This window comes from Anser cygnoides, chromosome 35 (assembly GCF_040182565.1).
Source record: "Anser cygnoides isolate HZ-2024a breed goose chromosome 35, Taihu_goose_T2T_genome, whole genome shotgun sequence".
NCBI lineage: Eukaryota > Metazoa > Chordata > Aves > Anseriformes > Anatidae > Anser > Anser cygnoides.
In genome coordinates this window covers 1,765,591-1,786,310 of record NC_089907.1, presented here as the reverse complement: position 1 = coordinate 1,786,310, position 20,720 = coordinate 1,765,591, and the positions used below count along the sequence as shown (strand labels likewise).

Below are 20,720 nucleotides of genomic sequence, written 5' to 3'. Positions count from 1 at the left end.
CCCCGTCCTTCCGTCTCCCCGTCCTTCCGTCTCCCCGTCCTTCCGTCTCCCCGTCCTTCCGTCTCCCCCTTCCTCTCCCCGTCTCTCCCCGTCCTTCCGTCTCCCCGTCCTTCCGTCTCCCCGTCCTTCCGTCTCCCCGTCCTTCCGTCTCCCCGTCCTTCCGTCTCCCCGTCCTTCCGTCTCCCCGTCCTTCCGTCTCCCCGTCCTTCCGTCTCCCCGTCCTTCCGTCTCCCCGTCCTTCCGTCTCCCCGTCCTTCCGTCTCCCCGTCCTTCCGTCTCCCCGTCCTTCCGTCTCCCCGTCCTTCCGTCTCCCCGTCCTTCCGTCTCCCCGTCCTTCCGTCTCCCCGTCCTTCCGTCTCCCCGTCCTTCCGTCTCCCCGTCCTTCCGTCTCCCCGTCCTTCCGTCTCCCCGTCCTTCCGTCTCCCCGTCCTTCCGTCTCCCCGTCCTTCCGTCTCCCCGTCCTTCCGTCTCCCCGTCCTTCCGTCTCCCCGTCCTTCCGTCTCCCCGTCCTTCCGTCTCCCCGTCCTTCCGTCTCCCCGTCCTTCCGTCTCCCCGTCCTTCCGTCTCCCCGTCCTTCCGTCTCCCCGTCCTTCCGTCTCCCCGTCCTTCCGTCTCCCCGTCCTTCCGTCTCCCCGTCCTTCCGTCTCCCCGTCCTTCCGTCTCCCCGTCCTTCCGTCTCCCCGTCCTTCCGTCTCCCCGTCCTTCCGTCTCCCCGTCCTTCCGTCTCCCCGTCCTTCCGTCTCCCCGTCCTTCCGTCTCCCCGTCCTTCCGTCTCCCCGTCCTTCCGTCTCCCCGTCCTTCCGTCTCCCCGTCCTTCCGTCTCCCCGTCCTTCCGTCTCCCCGTCCTTCCGTCTCCCCGTCCTTCCGTCTCCCCGTCCTTCCGTCTCCCCGTCCTTCCGTCTCCCCGTCCTTCCGTCTCCCCGTCCTTCCGTCTCCCCGTCCTTCCGTCTCCCCGTCCTTCCGTCTCCCCGTCCTTCCGTCTCCCCGTCCTTCCGTCTCCCCGTCCTTCCGTCTCCCCGTCCTTCCGTCTCCCCGTCCTTCCGTCTCCCCGTCCTTCCGTCTCCCCGTCCTTCCGTCTCCCCGTCCTTCCGTCTCCCCGTCCTTCCGTCTCCCCGTCCTTCCGTCTCCCCGTCCTTCCGTCTCCCCGTCCTTCCGTCTCCCCGTCCTTCCGTCTCCCCGTCCTTCCGTCTCCCCGTCCTTCCGTCTCCCCGTCCTTCCGTCTCCCCGTCCTTCCGTCTCCCCGTCCTTCCGTCTCCCCGTCCTTCCGTCTCCCCGTCCTTCCGTCTCCCCGTCCTTCCGTCTCCCCGTCCTTCCGTCTCCCCGTCTCCCCCCGTCCTTCCGTCTCCCCGTCCTTCCGTCTCCCCGTCCTTCCGTCTCCCCGTCCTTCCGTCTCCCCGTCCTTCCGTCTCCCCGTCCTTCCGTCTCCCCGTCCTTCCGTCTCCCCGTCCTTCCGTCTCCCCGTCCTTCCGTCTCCCCGTCCTTCCGTCTCCCCGTCCTTCCGTCTCCCCGTCCTTCCGTCTCCCCGTCCTTCCGTCTCCCCGTCCTTCCGTCTCCCCGTCCTTCCGTCTCCCCGTCCTTCCGTCTCCCCGTCCTTCCGTCTCCCCGTCCTTCCGTCTCCCCGTCCTTCCGTCTCCCCGTCCTTCCGTCTCCCCGTCCTTCCGTCTCCCCGTCCTTCCGTCTCCCCGTCCTTCCGTCTCCCCGTCCTTCCGTCTCCCCGTCCTTCCGTCTCCCCGTCCTTCCGTCTCCCCGTCCTTCCGTCTCCCCGTCCTTCCGTCTCCCCGTCCTTCCGTCTCCCCGTCCTTCCGTCTCCCCGTCCTTCCGTCTCCCCGTCCTTCCGTCTCCCCGTCCTTCCGTCTCCCCGTCCTTCCGTCTCCCCGTCCTTCCGTCTCCCCGTCCTTCCGTCTCCCCGTCCTTCCGTCTCCCCGTCCTTCCGTCTCCCCGTCCTTCCGTCTCCCCGTCCTTCCGTCTCCCCGTCCTTCCGTCTCCCCGTCCTTCCGTCTCCCCGTCCTTCCGTCTCCCCGTCCTTCCGTCTCCCCGTCCTTCCGTCTCCCCGTCCTTCCGTCTCCCCGTCCTTCCGTCTCCCCGTCCTTCCGTCTCCCCGTCCTTCCGTCTCCCCGTCCTTCCGTCTCCCCGTCCTTCCGTCTCCCCGTCCTTCCGTCTCCCCGTCCTTCCGTCTCCCCGTCCTTCCGTCTCCCCGTCCTTCCGTCTCCCCGTCCTTCCGTCTCCCCGTCCTTCCGTCTCCCCGTCCTTCCGTCTCCCCGTCCTTCCGTCTCCCCGTCCTTCCGTCTCCCCGTCCTTCCGTCTCCCCGTCCTTCCGTCTCCCCGTCCTTCCGTCTCCCCGTCCTTCCGTCTCCCCGTCCTTCCGTCTCCCCGTCCTTCCGTCTCCCCGTCCTTCCGTCTCCCCGTCCTTCCGTCTCCCCGTCCTTCCGTCTCCCCGTCCTTCCGTCTCCCCGTCCTTCCGTCTCCCCGTCCTTCCGTCTCCCCGTCCTTCCGTCTCCCCGTCCTTCCGTCTCCCCGTCCTTCCGTCTCCCCGTCCTTCCGTCTCCCCGTCCTTCCGTCTCCCCGTCCTTCCGTCTCCCCGTCCTTCCGTCTCCCCGTCCTTCCGTCTCCCCGTCTCCCCGTCCTTCCGTCTCCCCGTCCTTCCGTCTCCCCGTCCTTCCGTCTCCCCGTCCTTCCGTCTCCCCGTCCTTCCGTCTCCCCGTCCTTCCGTCTCCCCGTCCTTCCGTCTCCCCGTCCTTCCGTCTCCCCGTCCTTCCGTCTCCCCGTCCTTCCGTCTCCCCGTCCTTCCGTCTCCCCGTCCTTCCGTCTCCCCGTCCTTCCGTCTCCCCGTCCTTCCGTCTCCCCGTCCTTCCGTCTCCCCGTCCTTCCGTCTCCCCGTCCTTCCGTCTCCCCGTCCTTCCGTCTCCCCGTCCTTCCGTCTCCCCGTCCTTCCGTCTCCCCGTCCTTCCGTCTCCCCGTCCTTCCGTCTCCCCGTCCTTCCGTCTCCCCGTCCTTCCGTCTCCCCGTCCTTCCGTCTCCCCGTCCTTCCGTCTCCCCGTCCTTCCGTCTCCCCGTCCTTCCGTCTCCCCGTCCTTCCGTCTCCCCGTCCTTCCGTCTCCCCGTCCTTCCGTCTCCCCGTCCTTCCGTCTCCCCGTCCTTCCGTCTCCCCGTCCTTCCGTCTCCCCGTCCTTCCGTCTCCCCGTCCTTCCGTCTCCCCGTCCTTCCGTCTCCCCGTCCTTCCGTCTCCCCGTCCTTCCGTCTCCCCGTCCTTCCGTCTCCCCGTCCTTCCGTCTCCCCGTCCTTCCGTCTCCCCGTCCTTCCGTCTCCCCGTCCTTCCGTCTCCCCGTCCTTCCGTCTCCCCGTCCTTCCGTCTCCCCGTCCTTCCGTCTCCCCGTCCTTCCGTCTCCCCGTCCTTCCGTCTCCCCGTCCTTCCGTCTCCCCGTCCTTCCGTCTCCCCGTCCTTCCGTCTCCCCGTCCTTCCGTCTCCCCGTCCTTCCGTCTCCCCGTCCTTCCGTCTCCCCGTCCTTCCGTCTCCCCGTCCTTCCGTCTCCCCGTCCTTCCGTCTCCCCGTCCTTCCGTCTCCCCGTCCTTCCGTCTCCCCGTCCTTCCGTCTCCCCGTCCTTCCGTCTCCCCGTCCTTCCGTCTCCCCGTCCTTCCGTCTCCCCGTCCTTCCGTCTCCCCGTCCTTCCGTCTCCCCGTCCTTCCGTCTCCCCGTCCTTCCGTCTCCCCGTCCTTCCGTCTCCCCGTCCTTCCGTCTCCCCGTCCTTCCGTCTCCCCGTCCTTCCGTCTCCCCGTCCTTCCGTCTCCCCGTCCTTCCGTCTCCCCGTCCTTCCGTCTCCCCGTCCTTCCGTCTCCCCGTCCTTCCGTCTCCCCGTCCTTCCGTCTCCCCGTCCTTCCGTCTCCCCGTCCTTCCGTCTCCCCGTCCTTCCGTCTCCCCGTCCTTCCGTCTCCCCGTCCTTCCGTCTCCCCGTCCTTCCGTCTCCCCGTCCTTCCGTCTCCCCGTCCTTCCGTCTCCCCGTCCTTCCGTCTCCCCGTCCTTCCGTCTCCCCGTCCTTCCGTCTCCCCGTCCTTCCGTCTCCCCGTCCTTCCGTCTCCCCGTCCTTCCGTCTCCCCGTCCTTCCGTCTCCCCGTCCTTCCGTCTCCCCGTCCTTCCGTCTCCCCGTCCTTCCGTCTCCCCGTCCTTCCGTCTCCCCGTCCTTCCGTCTCCCCGTCCTTCCGTCTCCCCGTCCTTCCGTCTCCCCGTCCTTCCGTCTCCCCGTCCTTCCGTCTCCCCGTCCTTCCGTCTCCCCGTCCTTCCGTCTCCCCGTCCTTCCGTCTCCCCGTCCTTCCGTCTCCCCGTCCTTCCGTCTCCCCGTCCTTCCGTCTCCCCGTCCTTCCGTCTCCCCGTCCTTCCGTCTCCCCGTCCTTCCGTCTCCCCGTCCTTCCGTCTCCCCGTCCTTCCGTCTCCCCGTCCTTCCGTCTCCCCGTCCTTCCGTCTCCCCGTCCTTCCGTCTCCCCGTCCTTCCGTCTCCCCGTCCTTCCGTCTCCCCGTCCTTCCGTCTCCCCGTCCTTCCGTCTCCCCGTCCTTCCGTCTCCCCGTCCTTCCGTCTCCCCGTCCTTCCGTCTCCCCGTCCTTCCGTCTCCCCGTCCTTCCGTCTCCCCGTCCTTCCGTCTCCCCGTCCTTCCGTCTCCCCGTCCTTCCGTCTCCCCGTCCTTCCGTCTCCCCGTCCTTCCGTCTCCCCGTCCTTCCGTCTCCCCGTCCTTCCGTCTCCCCGTCCTTCCGTCTCCCCGTCCTTCCGTCTCCCCGTCCTTCCGTCTCCCCGTCCTTCCGTCTCCCCGTCCTTCCGTCTCCCCGTCCTTCCGTCTCCCCGTCCTTCCGTCTCCCCGTCCTTCCGTCTCCCCGTCCTTCCGTCTCCCCGTCCTTCCGTCTCCCCGTCCTTCCGTCTCCCCGTCCTTCCGTCTCCCCGTCCTTCCGTCTCCCCGTCCTTCCGTCTCCCCGTCCTTCCGTCTCCCCGTCCTTCCGTCTCCCCGTCCTTCCGTCTCCCCGTCCTTCCGTCTCCCCGTCCTTCCGTCTCCCCGTCCTTCCGTCTCCCCGTCCTTCCGTCTCCCCGTCCTTCCGTCTCCCCGTCCTTCCGTCTCCCCGTCCTTCCGTCTCCCCGTCCTTCCGTCTCCCCGTCCTTCCGTCTCCCCGTCCTTCCGTCTCCCCGTCCTTCCGTCTCCCCGTCCTTCCGTCTCCCCGTCCTTCCGTCTCCCCGTCCTTCCGTCTCCCCGTCCTTCCGTCTCCCCGTCCTTCCGTCTCCCCGTCCTTCCGTCTCCCCGTCCTTCCGTCTCCCCGTCCTTCCGTCTCCCCGTCCTTCCGTCTCCCCGTCCTTCCGTCTCCCCGTCCTTCCGTCTCCCCGTCCTTCCGTCTCCCCGTCCTTCCGTCTCCCCGTCCTTCCGTCTCCCCGTCCTTCCGTCTCCCCGTCCTTCCGTCTCCCCGTCCTTCCGTCTCCCCGTCCTTCCGTCTCCCCGTCCTTCCGTCTCCCCGTCCTTCCGTCTCCCCGTCCTTCCGTCTCCCCGTCCTTCCGTCTCCCCGTCCTTCCGTCTCCCCGTCCTTCCGTCTCCCCGTCCTTCCGTCTCCCCGTCCTTCCGTCTCCCCGTCCTTCCGTCTCCCCGTCCTTCCGTCTCCCCGTCCTTCCGTCTCCCCGTCCTTCCGTCTCCCCGTCCTTCCGTCTCCCCGTCCTTCCGTCTCCCCGTCCTTCCGTCTCCCCGTCCTTCCGTCTCCCCGTCCTTCCGTCTCCCCGTCCTTCCGTCTCCCCGTCCTTCCGTCTCCCCGTCCTTCCGTCTCCCCGTCCTTCCGTCTCCCCGTCCTTCCGTCTCCCCGTCCTTCCGTCTCCCCGTCCTTCCGTCTCCCCGTCCTTTCCGTCTCCCCGTCCTTCCGTCTCCCCGTCCTTCCGTCTCCCCGTCCTTCCGTCTCCCCGTCCTTCCGTCTCCCCGTCCTTCCGTCTCCCCGTCCTTCCGTCTCCCCGTCCTTCCGTCTCCCCGTCCTTCCGTCTCCCCGTCCTTCCGTCTCCCCGTCCTTCCGTCTCCCCGTCCTTCCGTCTCCCCGTCCTTCCGTCTCCCCGTCCTTCCGTCTCCCCGTCCTTCCGTCTCCCCGTCCTTCCGTCTCCCCGTCCTTCCGTCTCCCCGTCCTTCCGTCTCCCCGTCCTTCCGTCTCCCCGTCCTTCCGTCTCCCCGTCCTTCCGTCTCCCCGTCCTTCCGTCTCCCCGTCCTTCCGTCTCCCCGTCCTTCCGTCTCCCCGTCCTTCCGTCTCCCCGTCCTTCCGTCTCCCCGTCCTTCCGTCTCCCCGTCCTTCCGTCTCCCCGTCCTTCCGTCTCCCCGTCCTTCCGTCTCCCCGTCCTTCCGTCTCCCCGTCCTTCCGTCTCCCCGTCCTTCCGTCTCCCCGTCCTTCCGTCTCCCCGTCCTTCCGTCTCCCCGTCCTTCCGTCTCCCCGTCCTTCCGTCTCCCCGTCCTTCCGTCTCCCCGTCCTTCCGTCTCCCCGTCCTTCCGTCTCCCCGTCCTTCCGTCTCCCCGTCCTTCCGTCTCCCCGTCCTTCCGTCTCCCCGTCCTTCCGTCTCCCCGTCCTTCCGTCTCCCCGTCCTTCCGTCTCCCCGTCCTTCCGTCTCCCCGTCCTTCCGTCTCCCCGTCCTTCCGTCTCCCCGTCCTTCCGTCTCCCCGTCCTTCCGTCTCCCCGTCCTTCCGTCTCCCCGTCCTTCCGTCTCCCCGTCCTTCCGTCTCCCCGTCCTTCCGTCTCCCCGTCCTTCCGTCTCCCCGTCCTTCCGTCTCCCCGTCCTTCCGTCTCCCCGTCCTTCCGTCTCCCCGTCCTTCCGTCTCCCCGTCCTTCCGTCTCCGTCCTTCCGTCTCCCCGTCCTTCCGTCTCCCCGTCCTTCCGTCTCCCCGTCCTTCCGTCTCCCCGTCCTTCCGTCTCCCCGTCCTTCCGTCTCCCCGTCCTCCGTCTCCCCGTCCTCCGTCTTCCGTCTCCCCGTCCTTCCGTCTCCCCGTCCTTCCGTCTCCCCGTCCTTCCGTCTCCCCGTCCTTCCGTCTCCCCGTCCTTCCGTCTCCCCGTCCTTCCGTCTCCCCGTCCTTCCGTCTCCCCGTCCTTCCGTCTCCCCGTCCTTCCGTCTCCCCGTCCTTCCGTCTCCCCGTCCTTCCGTCTCCCCGTCCTTCCGTCTCCCCGTCCTTCCGTCTCCCCGTCCTTCCGTCTCCCCGTCCTTCCGTCTCCCCGTCCTTCCGTCTCCCCGTCCTTCCGTCTCCCCGTCCTTCCGTCTCCCCGTCCTTCCGTCTCCCCGTCCTTCCGTCTCCCCGTCCTTCCGTCTCCCCGTCCTTCCGTCTCCCCGTCCTTCCGTCTCCCCGTCCTTCCGTCTCCCCGTCCTTCCGTCTCCCCGTCCTTCCGTCTCCCCGTCCTTCCGTCTCCCCGTCCTTCCGTCTCCCCGTCCTTCCGTCTCCCCGTCCTTCCGTCTCCCCGTCCTTCCGTCTCCCCGTCCTTCCGTCTCCCCGTCCTTCCGTCTCCCCGTCCTTCCGTCTCCCCGTCCTTCCGTCTCCCCGTCCTTCCGTCTCCCCGTCCTTCCGTCTCCCCGTCCTTCCGTCTCCCCGTCCTTCCGTCTCCCCGTCCTTCCGTCTCCCCGTCCTTCCGTCTCCCCGTCCTTCCGTCTCCCCGTCCTTCCGTCTCCCCGTCCTTCCGTCTCCCCGTCCTTCCGTCTCCCCGTCCTTCCGTCTCCCCGTCCTTCCGTCTCCCCGTCCTTCCGTCTCCCCGTCCTTCCGTCTCCCCGTCCTTCCGTCTCCCCGTCCTTCCGTCTCCCCGTCCTTCCGTCTCCCCGTCCTTCCGTCTCCCCGTCCTTCCGTCTCCCCGTCCTTCCGTCTCCCCGTCCTTCCGTCTCCCCGTCCTTCCGTCTCCCCGTCCTTCCGTCTCCCCGTCCTTCCGTCTCCCCGTCCTTCCGTCTCCCCGTCCTTCCGTCTCCCCGTCCTTCCGTCTCCCCGTCCTTCCGTCTCCCCGTCCTTCCGTCTCCCCGTCCTTCCGTCTCCCCGTCCTTCCGTCTCCCCGTCCTTCCGTCTCCCCGTCCTTCCGTCTCCCCGTCCTTCCGTCTCCCCGTCCTTCCGTCTCCCCGTCCTTCCGTCTCCCCGTCCTTCCGTCTCCCCGTCCTTCCGTCTCCCCGTCCTTCCGTCTCCCCGTCCTTCCGTCTCCCCGTCCTTCCGTCTCCCCGTCCTTCCGTCTCCCCGTCCTTCCGTCTCCCCGTCCTTCCGTCTCCCCGTCCTTCCGTCTCCCCGTCCTTCCGTCTCCCCGTCCTTCCGTCTCCCCGTCCTTCCGTCTCCCCGTCCTTCCGTCTCCCCGTCCTTCCGTCTCCCCGTCCTTCCGTCTCCCCGTCCTTCCGTCTCCCCGTCCTTCCGTCTCCCCGTCCTTCCGTCTCCCCGTCCTTCCGTCTCCCCGTCCTTCCGTCTCCCCGTCCTTCCGTCTCCCCGTCCTTCCGTCTCCCCGTCCTTCCGTCTCCCCGTCCTTCCGTCTCCCCGTCCTTCCGTCTCCCCGTCCTTCCGTCTCCCCGTCCTTCCGTCTCCCCGTCCTTCCGTCTCCCCGTCCTTCCGTCTCCCCGTCCTTCCGTCTCCCCGTCCTTCCGTCTCCCCGTCCCCCGTCTCCCCGTCCCCCCGTCTCCCCGTCCCCCCGTCTCCCCGTCCCCCCGTCTCCCCGTCCCCCCGTCTCCCCGTCCCCCCGTCTCCCCCGTCCCCCCGTCTCCCCGTCCCCCCGTCTCCCCGTCCCCCCGTCTCCCCGTCCCCCCGTCCCCCGTCGTCTCCCCGTCCCCCCGTCTCCCCGTCCCCCCGTCCCCCGTCCCCCCGTCCCCCCGTCCCCCCGTCCCCCCGTCCCCCCGTCCCCCCGTCCCCCCGTCCCCCCGTCCCCCGTCCCCCCGTCCCCCCGTCCCCCCGTCCCCCCGTCCCCCCGTCCCCCCGTCCCCCCGTCCCCCCGTCCCCCCGTCCCCCCGTCCCCCCGTCCCCCCGTCCCCCCGTCCCCCCGTCCCCCCGTCCCCCCTTCCCTCCAACAGACCACAAGCCCTCTCCCCACCCACGTTTTCCCCATATCCCCCCAGGTCACCAGAACTCCCCACACCAGGGGGGCTTTGCTGGCCCCCCAGCACTCAACCCTCTCCTTGCTATCACAGCGAGCTCCGGCAGTTGTGGCATCACGACAGGATGGGCGGATGTGATCAGTGAGACCTGACACTTTCTTGACTGCCATGGGGAAAGGAGCCTGTGAAAATACTCATCCCAACCAAGAAGAAGTGCTGAACCCTCCAAGAGATGAGGAAAAACGATACAAATGCGGTAATGCTGGGGGAAAGTGAGATCTGGCTCCGGTGGGGCACTGGTGGGATGGGCACCGGTCAGGGTTTTTGGGTGGGTGAGGACAGGCTCTGAATTTTACCATGCAGCCACCTCTAAATCCATCTGGAGGACCTCAAACAAGTGCAGGTGCCTTCAGAGGCCACGCAGCAGCTCCAAGCCTTGCCAAAACCTACTCTTGCCACGAGGAACCAACAAAGGGAGCTCCTATCCCAAGGGGGAGGGCTATAGGATCAACCGTGGATTCAGCAGAAAGAGGGCAAATGGGGGGAGTGGAAAGACCCAGCCCACATCTCCTGCTCTCTTCTCCACCAGACTCCAGCCCCCATGGGATGGGAAGGAAATGCCGTCATGTACAAAGGCTTCTCGCTCCACTGTGTGTGGTGCTGAGTGTCCTTGTCGTCGTTCTGCTGGTGGCCTTGATTGGTGAGTCCCACCGGAGCATCCCCATGGCAGGGAGATGGGCCAGGGACCTGTTCTGGGGGTGGAGTGGGGAATTCCAGGGCTTTCCCAGCAGGATGAGAAGCCCCCCAAGCATAGCACTGAGCCTGCTTCATGGGGCACCCCCTTTTGTCCCCCTTTTCTCCAGGCTCTACTCAACCTTTCCAAGGGGGTGCCCCATCTTGGCACATCCCAACCCCCCTACATTTGCTGGAGGGGAATACATATAATTAAAAAAATGCATTTTTTTTTTTATTGTGGCTGTCCATGCATCTCATCTGCTTGTTTTTCTCCTTTTGCAGTTGTGCAGCTGCAGTCTCGCTCATCACATCCCCAATTCTCCCACGTGTGCCCAGACACGTGGATAGGCTTCCAAGGCAAGTGCTACTATTTCTCAGAAAATAAAAGCAACTGGAACACCAGCTTGGAAAAATGCAAGGCCTTGGAAGCCTCCCTGACCTCCATAGACAGCCTGGACGAACTGGTGAGAACTGGGCACAAGCCCCCACGCCAGCTCTGGTGTGGAAAATGTGTGGGACCAGACCAAAAACCCATTTTCCCCAAATTTCACCCACTGACAAAGCCAGGAGAAGATGCCCTGGCAAAAGCAACAGCCCGGGCTGGGGGATGAGCAATATCACATTATTTTCTCCAAAACTCCCTCCCTACGTCCAGCTGGGTGCTGTCCTGAGCTTTGCCCTCAAGGAGCTTCCTTTTTCCGTGAAATTGTAGAATATTCACATCTCTCAAATGAAATCACCTTCCTATTGCAAGGTGCTCTGCAGCCTGGAGGTGGAACCTGGCTGAGTTGTGTTTGGGGAAGATGGGATCACCTAAAACCCATTTGTTTTTTTTGCTCTAAAGGATTTCATCGTGCGCTACAAGGGCCAAGCAAACTCCTGGTTCGGGCTGCACGAGGAAGGCGACGGCCAGTGGAGGTGGACCAACGGCACAGCCTTCAACAATGGGTCAGTCCCTCCGCCTGTTGGGGTTGGGTGCTTTGGGTCGGCAATTAGGGTAGGAGTTCTTATAGGATCTGGGATGACCTCTTTTGGGACAGGGACCTTCTCCTGTCACCGCAGCCCTGGTTTACCACGGGAAGCTTGGGGCGGACCGAGGATGCTGTGCTCTGAACCCCTATTAAATATTGAGCACTGCCCATTCTGACCTTCCCAGGCAAGGAAATCCCAGCTTTTCTTCCAGGTTTTAGGATAATTTTCCTACTTTCCTCCCTTCTGCTCACTCTTGAGTGTCTGCATTGCAGGTTTGTGGTGCGGGGAGGTGGCCCTTGTGCGTACCTAAACCAGGAGAAGATCAGCTCAGCCCTCTGCCACACGGAGAAATACTGGATCTGCAGCCGACCCAACAACTACGTTGAGTGGAGGCAAAAGATTTACCCCGAATAAAAGATTCCATAAACATAAAGCTTGTGCCAGTGCCGCAAGATAAAATAGCACAAACATTGGTAAAAACTTACTTAAATCTGCTTTTTACTGCAACAGTATTGCTGAGTTTGCTTTCTGCTCAGATTCTTGCAGGCTCAGTCAATCATATGTAGTGTCCAGCCACAAGAGGGATCTGGGTGTTTTAGTTGACAGCAAGCTAAACATGAGCCAGCAGGGTGCCCTGGCAGCCAGGAGGGGCAACCATACCCTGGGGTGCATCAAGCACCGCATCGCTGGTCAGTCCCGCTCTACTCTACCAAGCCTGTGGGGGTTTAAGAAGCGCTTGTACTGTGCTCTTAGTCATATTGTCTGAATTTTTGGGTAGACCTGTGCAGGGCCTGCAGAGTAAGGTATATTCTATGATTCTATTCTATGATTCTACTCAGGTCAGCAACACTCCTGTTTGTACAACACTCTGATTGTACAGCAGAAAATTGTTTTATATTTTTCTACACTTGCAAAAGGCATTTTTATAATAATACACAATAAACCTGCGAATCTGATTTGCTATGGAGTTATGCTATTTTTTTACTATACACTGCCTATTGGAAGGAGGACAAGGTAAGACTGGAACAGATACAGTCTGGATGTACATATTTGGATGGATTTTTTAATAAAAAATATTTTCCTTTAATTACAAAACATAAATTGTGCTTCTGTGAAATTGGAAGCTAATTACACCAGAGCCTACACTGATACTCTCGGCTGTGCTTGGTTGGGTTCAAACCCTGAAATTCCTCGCAGAGCCGTAACGAGGAGGGTTGGCTTCACCCCAAATATTAGCAGCAAGCATCCTGCAGGCTGGGCTTTTCGGGGCAGGCACCGCACAGCTCTCCGTCTCCTGCAGTCTTTAAAAGGAGATGGAAAGGTTCTGTCTGGCAAACCCACTTGTGGTCGCTTTCACAGCCATCGTAATCCAGCCTCTTGTCTCTGAAGGTCGCGCAGCCGTTCTCCACACTCGGAAGGGAACTGAACCTGCAAACCAAAACCATCAGCACCCAAAAGCAGCTCCTTTTCCTCTTTGGAGAGGGGGCAATGGGAGCTTCTCCCCCAGCCTGCCTCACTGGGCTCCAGGTGGCTTCTTGCTGCGGGCTTGCCCAGATGCGCGTGCACATTGCTGTGCTTGCACTAACATCTGGCTCCTTCGTCCACTGGAGCATGCCCAGGGCATTGAAACCACGTTGGCTGCATAGGTGTGATGAGATGTTGGGTTAGAGTCCTCCGTACAGCCAACCTTTGGGCTACAAAAAGCCTTGCTGGGGGATTACAAGGCTGTTGCGGACACCAAATATTGGAGATCTTGGGGCTGAAATGGAGCAAAACTGCTCCACACACCGAGCGTTGCAGCTGTACTCACGTGGTGGCGTCGAAGGAGGAGTTGTCCACCCATTTCCATCTGTAGTTGGATGCCTTTAATCCGATCCACACCGTTAGCTTCTCCTTGCTGTCCTGCTGGATCCTCTCATTTAAGTGCTCCTGGGAAATGGGAGAGGAGCGGTGGCTTCCGGGGGCCTTCAGCAAGAGGCTCGGTGGGGTGCCAAGCCGGCTTTTTGAACCCATTTGGTTCATCCTCAAAGAGACGGGCCCTAAACACCACCCGTGCCTTGAGTGCTGCCTCGCTCAGTGGGTGGAAAGAGCTTAAATTCAGAGCCTGAGACACCAAAGGCTCCCCCCGAGCTCCGTGTCCCTCCTTCCTCCCATGCCAAAGGTGGGAAGGGGCCTCCAAAGCCCTTTAGGTGGCAATTCAGCCCCATTCCCACCCCTTAGCACGAGGTGGCTTGGAGCTCTGGGGCAGTTTTTGCCCCTCTACCCACCAAAACCAAGGACTTTTGGGTCCTTTTCAAGCCTTCTCCACTCTGCACATACCATATCGGCGGTGTTTCGGAGCACGGCCAGATGGGACCCCCAACTTTCGCAGTCTTTTTTGCCTTGCATCCAAGTCCCACTCGACTTGGAAAGCTGGTAGCACTGGTCCCCAAAAAGCTGCCGAGACTGGGGGCACAGCTTGCAGCCCCCGTGGCCTGGAGAGGAGACGGAGCTGTGAGAAACCCTAAAAAGTGCTCGAGGTCTCGCTCAACCAAGCCAAGAGGCACCGGGGAGGGGGGCTCTCTATTCTTCCTGCCCACTTTTCCCACTCATCCACCACGAGGAGGACCATGGTGGGGCAAGCTCGGTGAAGGCGGAGAGGTGTCTTCTCCTCCAGGAGGCCCATGGAGGCTGGAGATGATCAGCAAAACGAGCTCTTCCTCGCCATGATCATCAACACCAAGCCAGGCTCGTAGCACCCCGGGGGCACCCATCCCACCCCGGGGACCCCCCCGGGGAAGGGGTTACCTGCGGAGCCGTTCCAGCGGCAGACGTAGCGCAGCAGGGAGGGAATCACGCACGCCTCCATCCTGCTCCTTCCCCCGGCCTCGCTCTTGTTCTGCGGAGCGCTTGGAGGCATCGGTGCCTTCTGAAAAACTTGGAGGCAAAAATTTGGGGGTGAGATTGAGGGTGTTTTGAGGCAACGCTGTGAAAACCGAGCAGGGCTGAGTTGGGTTCCCCAAGCTATTGTGCAACCTCCTTTTTTGGTCATGATTGCACCCAACTTCTTCAATAGCATAAAAATGTTGCTTGTGTCCTCCACCCTTGCTTTAAAAGCCTTTTTTTTTGTGGTTTTTGTTTGTTGGTTCGATTTCAGAGGGGATTTACTCTTGTTGGATGCGTCCCGTGGCATCCGCATGGGGCAAAATTGTCCCCATCCAAATGGAGATGGTTGCTGGGATAAAACCCTGACCTCCCCTTGGGGGAAAAAAAAAAAAAAAAGAACAATTTCCCTTGTGGTCGCTTGGGTTTTACTCACCCTGCACGCTGAGCACTGCCAGCAGCACCAGCAGCACCACGTGGCTCAATCCACTCAGCTTCAGGAGGACTCCGTGCCACCGTGGGCACGCGGCGGAAGCTGAAAGAGGCCATGGTTTTGTTCAGAAAGTACTTTCTTTGTAAATTAAAATTTAAATACAGTGAAATGAAATGAAATGAAATAAAATAATATTAAATAAATCAATAAAATAAATAAATCAATTAATACATATGAAATAGTAAAATATAATAAAATATAACGAAATATAATGAAATCATAAAATAAAATAGAGCCCCTCTGTTTGAGCAGAACTTGACAGCTGCTTTGCTACCTCCACAAAAAACAAAAAACCAAGTGAAAACCCAACGATCGCAACCTTCTCTTTGCATCTCCCACCACAGGACCCTCCTTGCGTGGGTCCCGCTGCTCAACGTGGGGAAGCTTTGGCTGGAGCAAAGCCTCCAGGAGCTTGGAGGGGACGAGGAGAAGCCGGGCTGCGGTTTCCCAGTTACACCAGTGGGTACCACACAGCAACGTTATGGTTCTAGAAAATGGGGGGGTACTGCCGAGCACTTTGCCGTGCAAGGGGGGTACCATACAGCAGAGGTCCCCCAAATGCTTCCTTTCTCTCTCCTTTCTCACACTTCATCCATCTCCAGCCCTCACGGAGCAATGGAACCACCTCTCTGCCATCTCCTCTGCTTGCTCATGTTCCCAATTCCGGTGCAAAAACCATTTTTGTTCCACGATACCGAGCTTAGCCCAAGGACGTGTGCACAGCATGAGTTCGTCGCCTGTCCTGCTCAGACACTGAACGCTGAGAGGGTCACTTGTTTTGTACACATTATTAGTAGTAGTGCTATTACCATTATTATTCTTTTCCTTTCTTTTCTGTCCTAATAAACTGTCTCTATCTCAACCCGCAGGCTTCATTTTTTTTTCTGATTCTCTCCCCCATCCCAGAGAGGGGGAGGAATGGTGTGATCGAACCCAGCCTGGTGCTGACCCCCCTGTCTTGAGGTCTTTCGTGGCAGGTCCTGCAGTCAGGGGAAGGGACACAAAAGGAGAAGTGGGGGGGCCGAGAGCATCTGTCCCCCCAATCCCCTGTCCCGGGGGGTGCCCAAAGTCCCTCTGCTCCTCTTCTTCAGGGCAAAAGGGTTTTGGGGGATGCAGCCAAGCCTGACGGCAGCAGGATGGGAGCGAAACGGGGGCACCAGCAGCCAGCGTCTGCGTGCCTGGGAGTGTCCAAAAATCACAGGCAAGCGTCCCTCCCAAGCCCCCTCTCAGTTTCCCCAGCTTGAACGACTCTCTGCGACCCCAAGAGCTGCGCCACCCCGGTTCTTCCCCTGCCAAGCAATCGCCACCCGGGGTATCCTCTCGCCACCACAAGCCCGTGGTGGGGACGGAGGACCGGACCCCGCTACCTGCGTCCCGGAGGGGTCCCGGCCTCTCCGCAGCACCCCGCTTGCATCGCCTGTCCAAGGCCATGTAGCCATCCTCATCCTCCATGGCGTGGAGGAGTCGGGAGGACACGCGGCAGGCGGAGGGGACGCGACGGGGTCCGGAGGACAGGAAACCAAAACGCTCAGAGCTGCACTGGTGAAGTGCGAACCAGCGGCGGGGCCGGAGCTTCCTGCCACAGCTCTCGGCCGTTCAATGCCCCTGAAAGCTTTTGGGGTCACCAGCACCCTCGCCTGGTGTCCAGGGGAGGGGCACAAGGTCCTCCTGCCTCCTCCAGGCTCACGGCCCACCCTTTTGTATCTTTTATTGTTTTACCCCATCCTTGTGTGGGCCCCGACAAATCCCCTTGATGTGCACAGGGCGCTTCTTCGTACTGATTCCAGTAAGAAAGGCACACCTGCTAGAAAGCAGCTAAGAAAGTGTTTATTTTTTAATTACTTTTTTTATTATTTTTTTTTTTTATTAACGCCAGCATTTAATCCTGTCTTCACTGCTTTGCCAGGTGCTGGCAGAAGCCTTTGCTCAACCCCTGCCTGTGCACAGCTTTCCTGCTGTGTTCTTCCAGGATTTTTTTACAAAAAAAAAAAAAAACAAACAAACAAACAAAGAAACAAACAAAAAAACCTGTTGTTTCTTTTTCCTGTTGCTACAGCGAGCCACAGCTACAGATTGGCTTTTCACACTGTGAAAAACCATCTTGACCAACTAGCAGTTGTTGTCTCCCCATCTCCCTCTGCCCTCTGCACCCCCAAGGAAAATAAAAAAAAAATTTGATAATCCTGTATTGAGGGGAAAAATGGCTATTTGGATATGCACCCTAAAGGATAAGCACCCAACAGCCAACCAGACCTCAAAGAGCCTCGTGAGTTTTGCCCCAAGAAGAGGGGAGTTAAAGCCACATTTCCGCGGCCCCCCTTTGCAGGAAGTTTTCATGAATCCAGCTGAGAAAAAAATGCTGCATCCGGAGCTTTCACCATTATATTTCCCTCCCTCTGCTCCCACCCCAGGGGATGTTAAAAATCTTCCCGTGAGCTGGGTTTCTTCAACAAAAGTAACACAGATTTGCTCCTCTTCCTCACTTGGCACCAGGATAACATCATTAAGAGAACTCCAAGCGGCGAGCAGTGAGCTTTTGAGTTATTTGAGTTTATTTTTATTTATTTCCATACATGTCGTGAGGGCGTTCGTCTGTGCAGTCGTGGCAGGGATTGGTTAAAGGTGATAACTGACACATGGGACCATATGATCTGGGCTGCTGTGCTTCCCTCCGACTCATTAAATCTCTGCGCAATCAAGAAGACAAAACACACCAGCACTCGAAACACTGCTCTTAGGGTAAGTCCACGTCCGAGCAGCAAAATTTGGGGCTGGCTGAGCAAGCAACACGGGGCTAGGGGCTGAAATGGGAAGGGAAGGAGCAGCCAGACAGGGCGGGTTTCCCATCTTTTCTCTTTCATTTTCTTCTTTAAGTTTTTTTTTGTTGTTGTTGCTGTTGTTCCTTTGCCCTCTCCTGCCTTTCCAACCTCTTTGTCTCTTTCTTGCATTTCTTTTCACATTTGCACGCTTTTTTCTCATTCTCCTCTTGTTCTCTCTCTTTTTTTAATGCCAAAACTGCACCTCGTGAGCTTGCACACTACTCCTGTGTCTGTGAGAAGAGCCAAAAAAAACCCCACATTGCCCAAATTGGTCCTTTTCAGCTGTCTTTATTGAAGCTTGTGCTACTACAAGGGCTGTGTGAATCTTCTTGCAGATGTTTAGAACTGCTAAGGAGGGTTTTAGCTGCTTGTAAACATTTCCATCTGGTTTTGCTGATTTTTTTTTTTTTTTGGGGGGGGGGAGGGCTTTCCCAGTCTGTCTTCTAGCTAAGGCAGCTGGCTTCTTTCTTTGTGCTTTTTTCTGGGAGGGAATGAAAAGAAGAATAAAGGTGAAATGAAGCAAAAATATAATAATAAACAGGATTAATAATCTGGGGGGAGCTGCAGTAAAAAAGTTGACTGGGAGAGGGGGGAGACGGATAAAACCTGGGTACAAGCTCAGGCTGCTTTGAGCCTGCAGGGTGCAAAACCCACCAATGTGTGTGCTTTTTTCAAGTAGGGTGCAGGACTCCAATGACTCCAATGATGTTCAGGTTGGAAATGAGGAGACATTTCTTCTCAGAAAGAGTGGTCAGGCATTGGGACGGGTTCCCCAGGGAGGTGGTGGAGTCACCGTCCCTGGGGGTGTTCAAGGAAAGGTTGGACATGGTGCTTGGGGACATGGTTTAGTGGGTGACATTGGTGGTAGGGGGATGGGTGGGCCTCCATCTTGGGGGTCTTTTCTCGCCTTAATGATTCTCTGATTATCTGAAGGGAAGGCAGCCAAGGGCACACAAATGCACACAGCCGCTTGCTCCGCCTCCTTATCACTGAGTTTCCTCAAAAAGGTTGTGGTTATCTTGCTCAGTGCTGTGCAAATCACGCCCATTTAGCTCTTTGCTGCCCAGATGATTTCATCCTCCCTCCCCCCCCAAGCATTTTTCCCCATCGGCTCCATCCCTCGTGCTCCTGGCAGGGTCCTTCAGGTCCCCCAAATGTGCAGAGACTCGGCTGCATCGTATGGGTCTCGATGCCCTTTGGGACATGGAGGCCTGCTACTGAAACCTCGCCACGTAAACAAAAAAACGTGGTATTGGTGCTTTCAGTGTTACTGCAGTACATGCAGCATTACTACCCCCGGGGGCCTTAAACTCCTCCCACTGTGTTTCTTCAATAAAAGTAACAGAAGGTTGCTTTCCTTCCTCTTTTGCTAACAGGAAAACATTTATAACATATGTTCAAGTGGCAGCCAGTGAGGTTTTGAGTCATTTTGCCTTTTCGGTCAAGAGAGGCGTTCCTACTTCTGCTCTTCTGCAGGATCATAGGCTGGGCGATACCCCTCCCCTTGCTCTTAGGTGACACCGGCACGAGCAGTGTCTACTCCTCTCATTCATTTAGTTGGAGCAGAAGCAAGAAGACCTAAGACACCAGGACTAGACACACTGCTCTTAGGGTAAGTCCACATCTGAGCAGGAAAATTTGGGTCCAGCTGAGCAAGCAACGCTCGGCTAGGGGCTGAAATGGGGAGGGAAGGAGCAGCCAGTCAGGGTGGGTTTCCATCTTCTTTCTTTTTTTCCTTTAAGACTTCTTTTATTCCTTTGCCCTCTCCCGTTTTTCCACCCTCGTTGTCTCTTTCTCACCTTTCTTTTCGCGTTTGCGCTGTTTTTTTCTCATTCTCCTCTCATTCTCTCCCTTTCGTAATGCCAAAACTGCGCATCCAGTGAGCTTGCATGCCACTCGTGTGTTTCTGTGAGAAGAGCCAAAAAAAAAAAACCTACGTTGCCCAAAGTGTTCCTTTTCAGCTGTCTTTGTTGAAGCTTCTGCTGCCTCCAGGGCCATGTGAATTTTCTTGCAGATGTTTAGAACTCCTAGGGTTTTTTTTTAAGCTGTTTTTAAAAATTTGTTTGTTTGTTTGTTTTTTTTTCTGTTTGTTTCTTTGGGAGGGCTTTCCCGGTCTCTCTTCTAGCTAAGGCAGCTGGCTGCTTTCTTTGTGTTTTTCCTGGGAGGGAATGAAAAGAAGAATAAAGGTGAAATGAAGCAAATAATAATAATAATAATAATAAACAGTAGGATTAATCATCTGGGGGGAGCTGCGGTAAAAAAAAACAGACTGTGGGGAGAGGGATAAAACCTGGGTACAAGCTCAGGCTGCTTTGAGCCTGCAGGGTGCAAAACCCTGTGTGCTTTTTTCAAGGGAATTTTGGTTAATTTTACAGTTGTTACAAAATGGAAGCCTAACCAAAAGAAGAGGAGAATTTCTTCTCTTGGAATGGAGAAACAAAATCGTGGTTTACTATCGGTTTCCTTTTTGGTCTCAGAAACTGACATTTTTGGTTACGAAAGACGTGCTCAGTTGGGTTTGGGTAGTTTTAGCTCACGCCAGCCAACTTTGAAGCTGAGCCAGGCTTTGTCCTACAGAGTTTGGGGTACCTGCAGCCCACCCTTATTACCACTTTTTATTCCCCCCTACCAAATTGAATCCTAAAACTTCTTCCGGAACTCTGTTTCCCAGCACGACCCCCAGCACTGAATGTTCCTCCTGCAATTTTTCCCTGCGTGCTGCTGTATTCACTCGAAACCAAATCCTTTCTCCTTAAGAGCTTACTCCTAGATGTTTGGTTTAACAATAAATCCATCATCCAGGTGGGACAGAGTCCTTCCTTGTTGATTATTTTCCAATAAATAACAGTGCCAAAGATCTGTGGGACCAGAGCTGCTCTGTTTGAACAGCAGCCAGCAGAAAAGATTGCAGGGGGAACTGAGATGAGGGATGGCTGCACACCAAGAATGTCAGCAAGACCAGCTGCTGGCTTATTTCCTCCTCTGTTTTTTTCCAAATTCAGCTTCCCTCTTGCTTGCTGGGCTGAAGCCACTTGGGGGAGGGTGTCATGTCCCAGACACTTAACTCCCTTTGAGCTTTGAGTGCTGATAGGCAGTATTTTTCTTTTAATTTCTTTGGGGATTTAAAGTCAGTTTAAACTTCTGTCTCTTTCTTTCTTTTCTCTTTTTCATGCTCCATTTCTCTCCCTTTTTTCCCCCTCTCTCCCTTCCCCCCCCCCGCTCTCCCTTCCCCCCCCCGCTCTCCCTTTCCCCCCCCCCGCTCTCCCTTCCCCCCCCCCCCCCCCGCTCTCCCTCCCCCCCCCCCCCCGCTCTCCCTCTCCCCCCCCTTCTCCATCTCCCCTCCCTTTCCCTCCAACAGACCACAAGCCCCCTCCCCACCCACGTTTTCCCCATATCCCCCCAGGTCCCCACAACTCCTCACACCTAGGGGGCTTTGCTGGCCCCCCAGCACTCAACCCTCTCCTTGCTATCACAGCGTGCTCCGGCAGTTGTGGCATCAGGACAGGACGGGTGGATGTGATCAGTGAGACCCGACACTTTCTTGACTGCCATGGGGAAAGGAGCCTGTGAAAATACTCACCCCGACCAAGAAGAAGTGCTGAACCCTCCAAGAGATGAGGAAAAACAATACAAATGCGGTAATGCTGGGGGAAAGTGAGATGTATCTCTGGTGGGCACTGGTGGGATGGGCACCGGTCTGGGTTTTTGGGTGGGTGAGGACAGGCTCTGAATTTTACCATGCAGCCACCTCTAAATCCATCTGGAGGACCTCAAACAAGTGCAGGTGCCTTCAGAGGCCACGCAGCAGCT

At 58.7% G+C, this 20,720-nt stretch overlaps 2 protein-coding genes across 8 annotated transcripts in view; one reads left to right on the top strand and one right to left on the bottom strand.

Moving 5' to 3' along the window:
• The window catches only part of LOC125181876 (C-type lectin domain family 2 member B-like), a 42,345-nt gene that overhangs the window by 19,554 nt on the left and 2,071 nt on the right, over positions 1 to 20,720 (top strand). Inside the window, exons 3-7 of one of the 7 annotated variants that reach the window (XM_066986867.1) lie at positions 9,123 to 9,285; positions 9,619 to 9,729; positions 10,047 to 10,228; positions 10,609 to 10,712; positions 11,009 to 11,692. In XM_066986867.1, the coding sequence (XP_066842968.1) occupies positions 9,198 to 9,285; positions 9,619 to 9,729; positions 10,047 to 10,228; positions 10,609 to 10,712; positions 11,009 to 11,150 (627 nt within the window). In that variant the 5' untranslated portion in view covers positions 9,123 to 9,197 and the 3' untranslated portion in view covers positions 11,151 to 11,692. Of the gene's footprint in view, positions 1 to 9,122; positions 9,286 to 9,618; positions 9,730 to 10,046; positions 10,229 to 10,608; positions 10,713 to 11,008; positions 11,693 to 16,709; positions 16,831 to 18,286; positions 18,523 to 20,385; positions 20,549 to 20,720 lie in introns of those variants that run through there. The other 6 variants (XM_066986865.1, XM_066986868.1, XM_066986862.1 and 3 more) reach the window with 6 other exon arrangements.
• LOC136788375 (killer cell lectin-like receptor subfamily B member 1B allele B) lies at positions 11,830 to 15,939 on the bottom strand. The gene is made up of 6 exons (XM_066986842.1): positions 15,459 to 15,939; positions 14,035 to 14,133; positions 13,524 to 13,652; positions 13,056 to 13,210; positions 12,547 to 12,665; positions 11,830 to 12,164 (listed from the first exon to the last, which is right to left on the bottom strand). Exons 1-6 carry the CDS (start codon positions 15,541 to 15,543, stop codon positions 11,969 to 11,971), a joined length of 783 nt encoding a protein of 260 aa, XP_066842943.1. The 5' UTR covers positions 15,544 to 15,939; the 3' UTR covers positions 11,830 to 11,968.

Excerpts from the sequence above, each read along its gene's own strand:
- LOC136788375 (XM_066986842.1), bottom strand. The coding sequence starts at position 15,543 with ATGGAGGATGAGGATGGCTACATGGCCTTGGACAGGCGATGCAAGCGG. Across the intron at positions 14,134-15,458 it reads GGGACCCCTCCGGGACGCAG|CTTCCGCCGCGTGCCCACGG; the intron begins GTAGCGGGGTCC and ends GGCCTCTTTCAG. Across the intron at positions 12,666-13,055 it reads TCCGAAACACCGCCGATATG|GAGCACTTAAATGAGAGGAT; the intron begins GTATGTGCAGAG and ends CCCATTTCCCAG.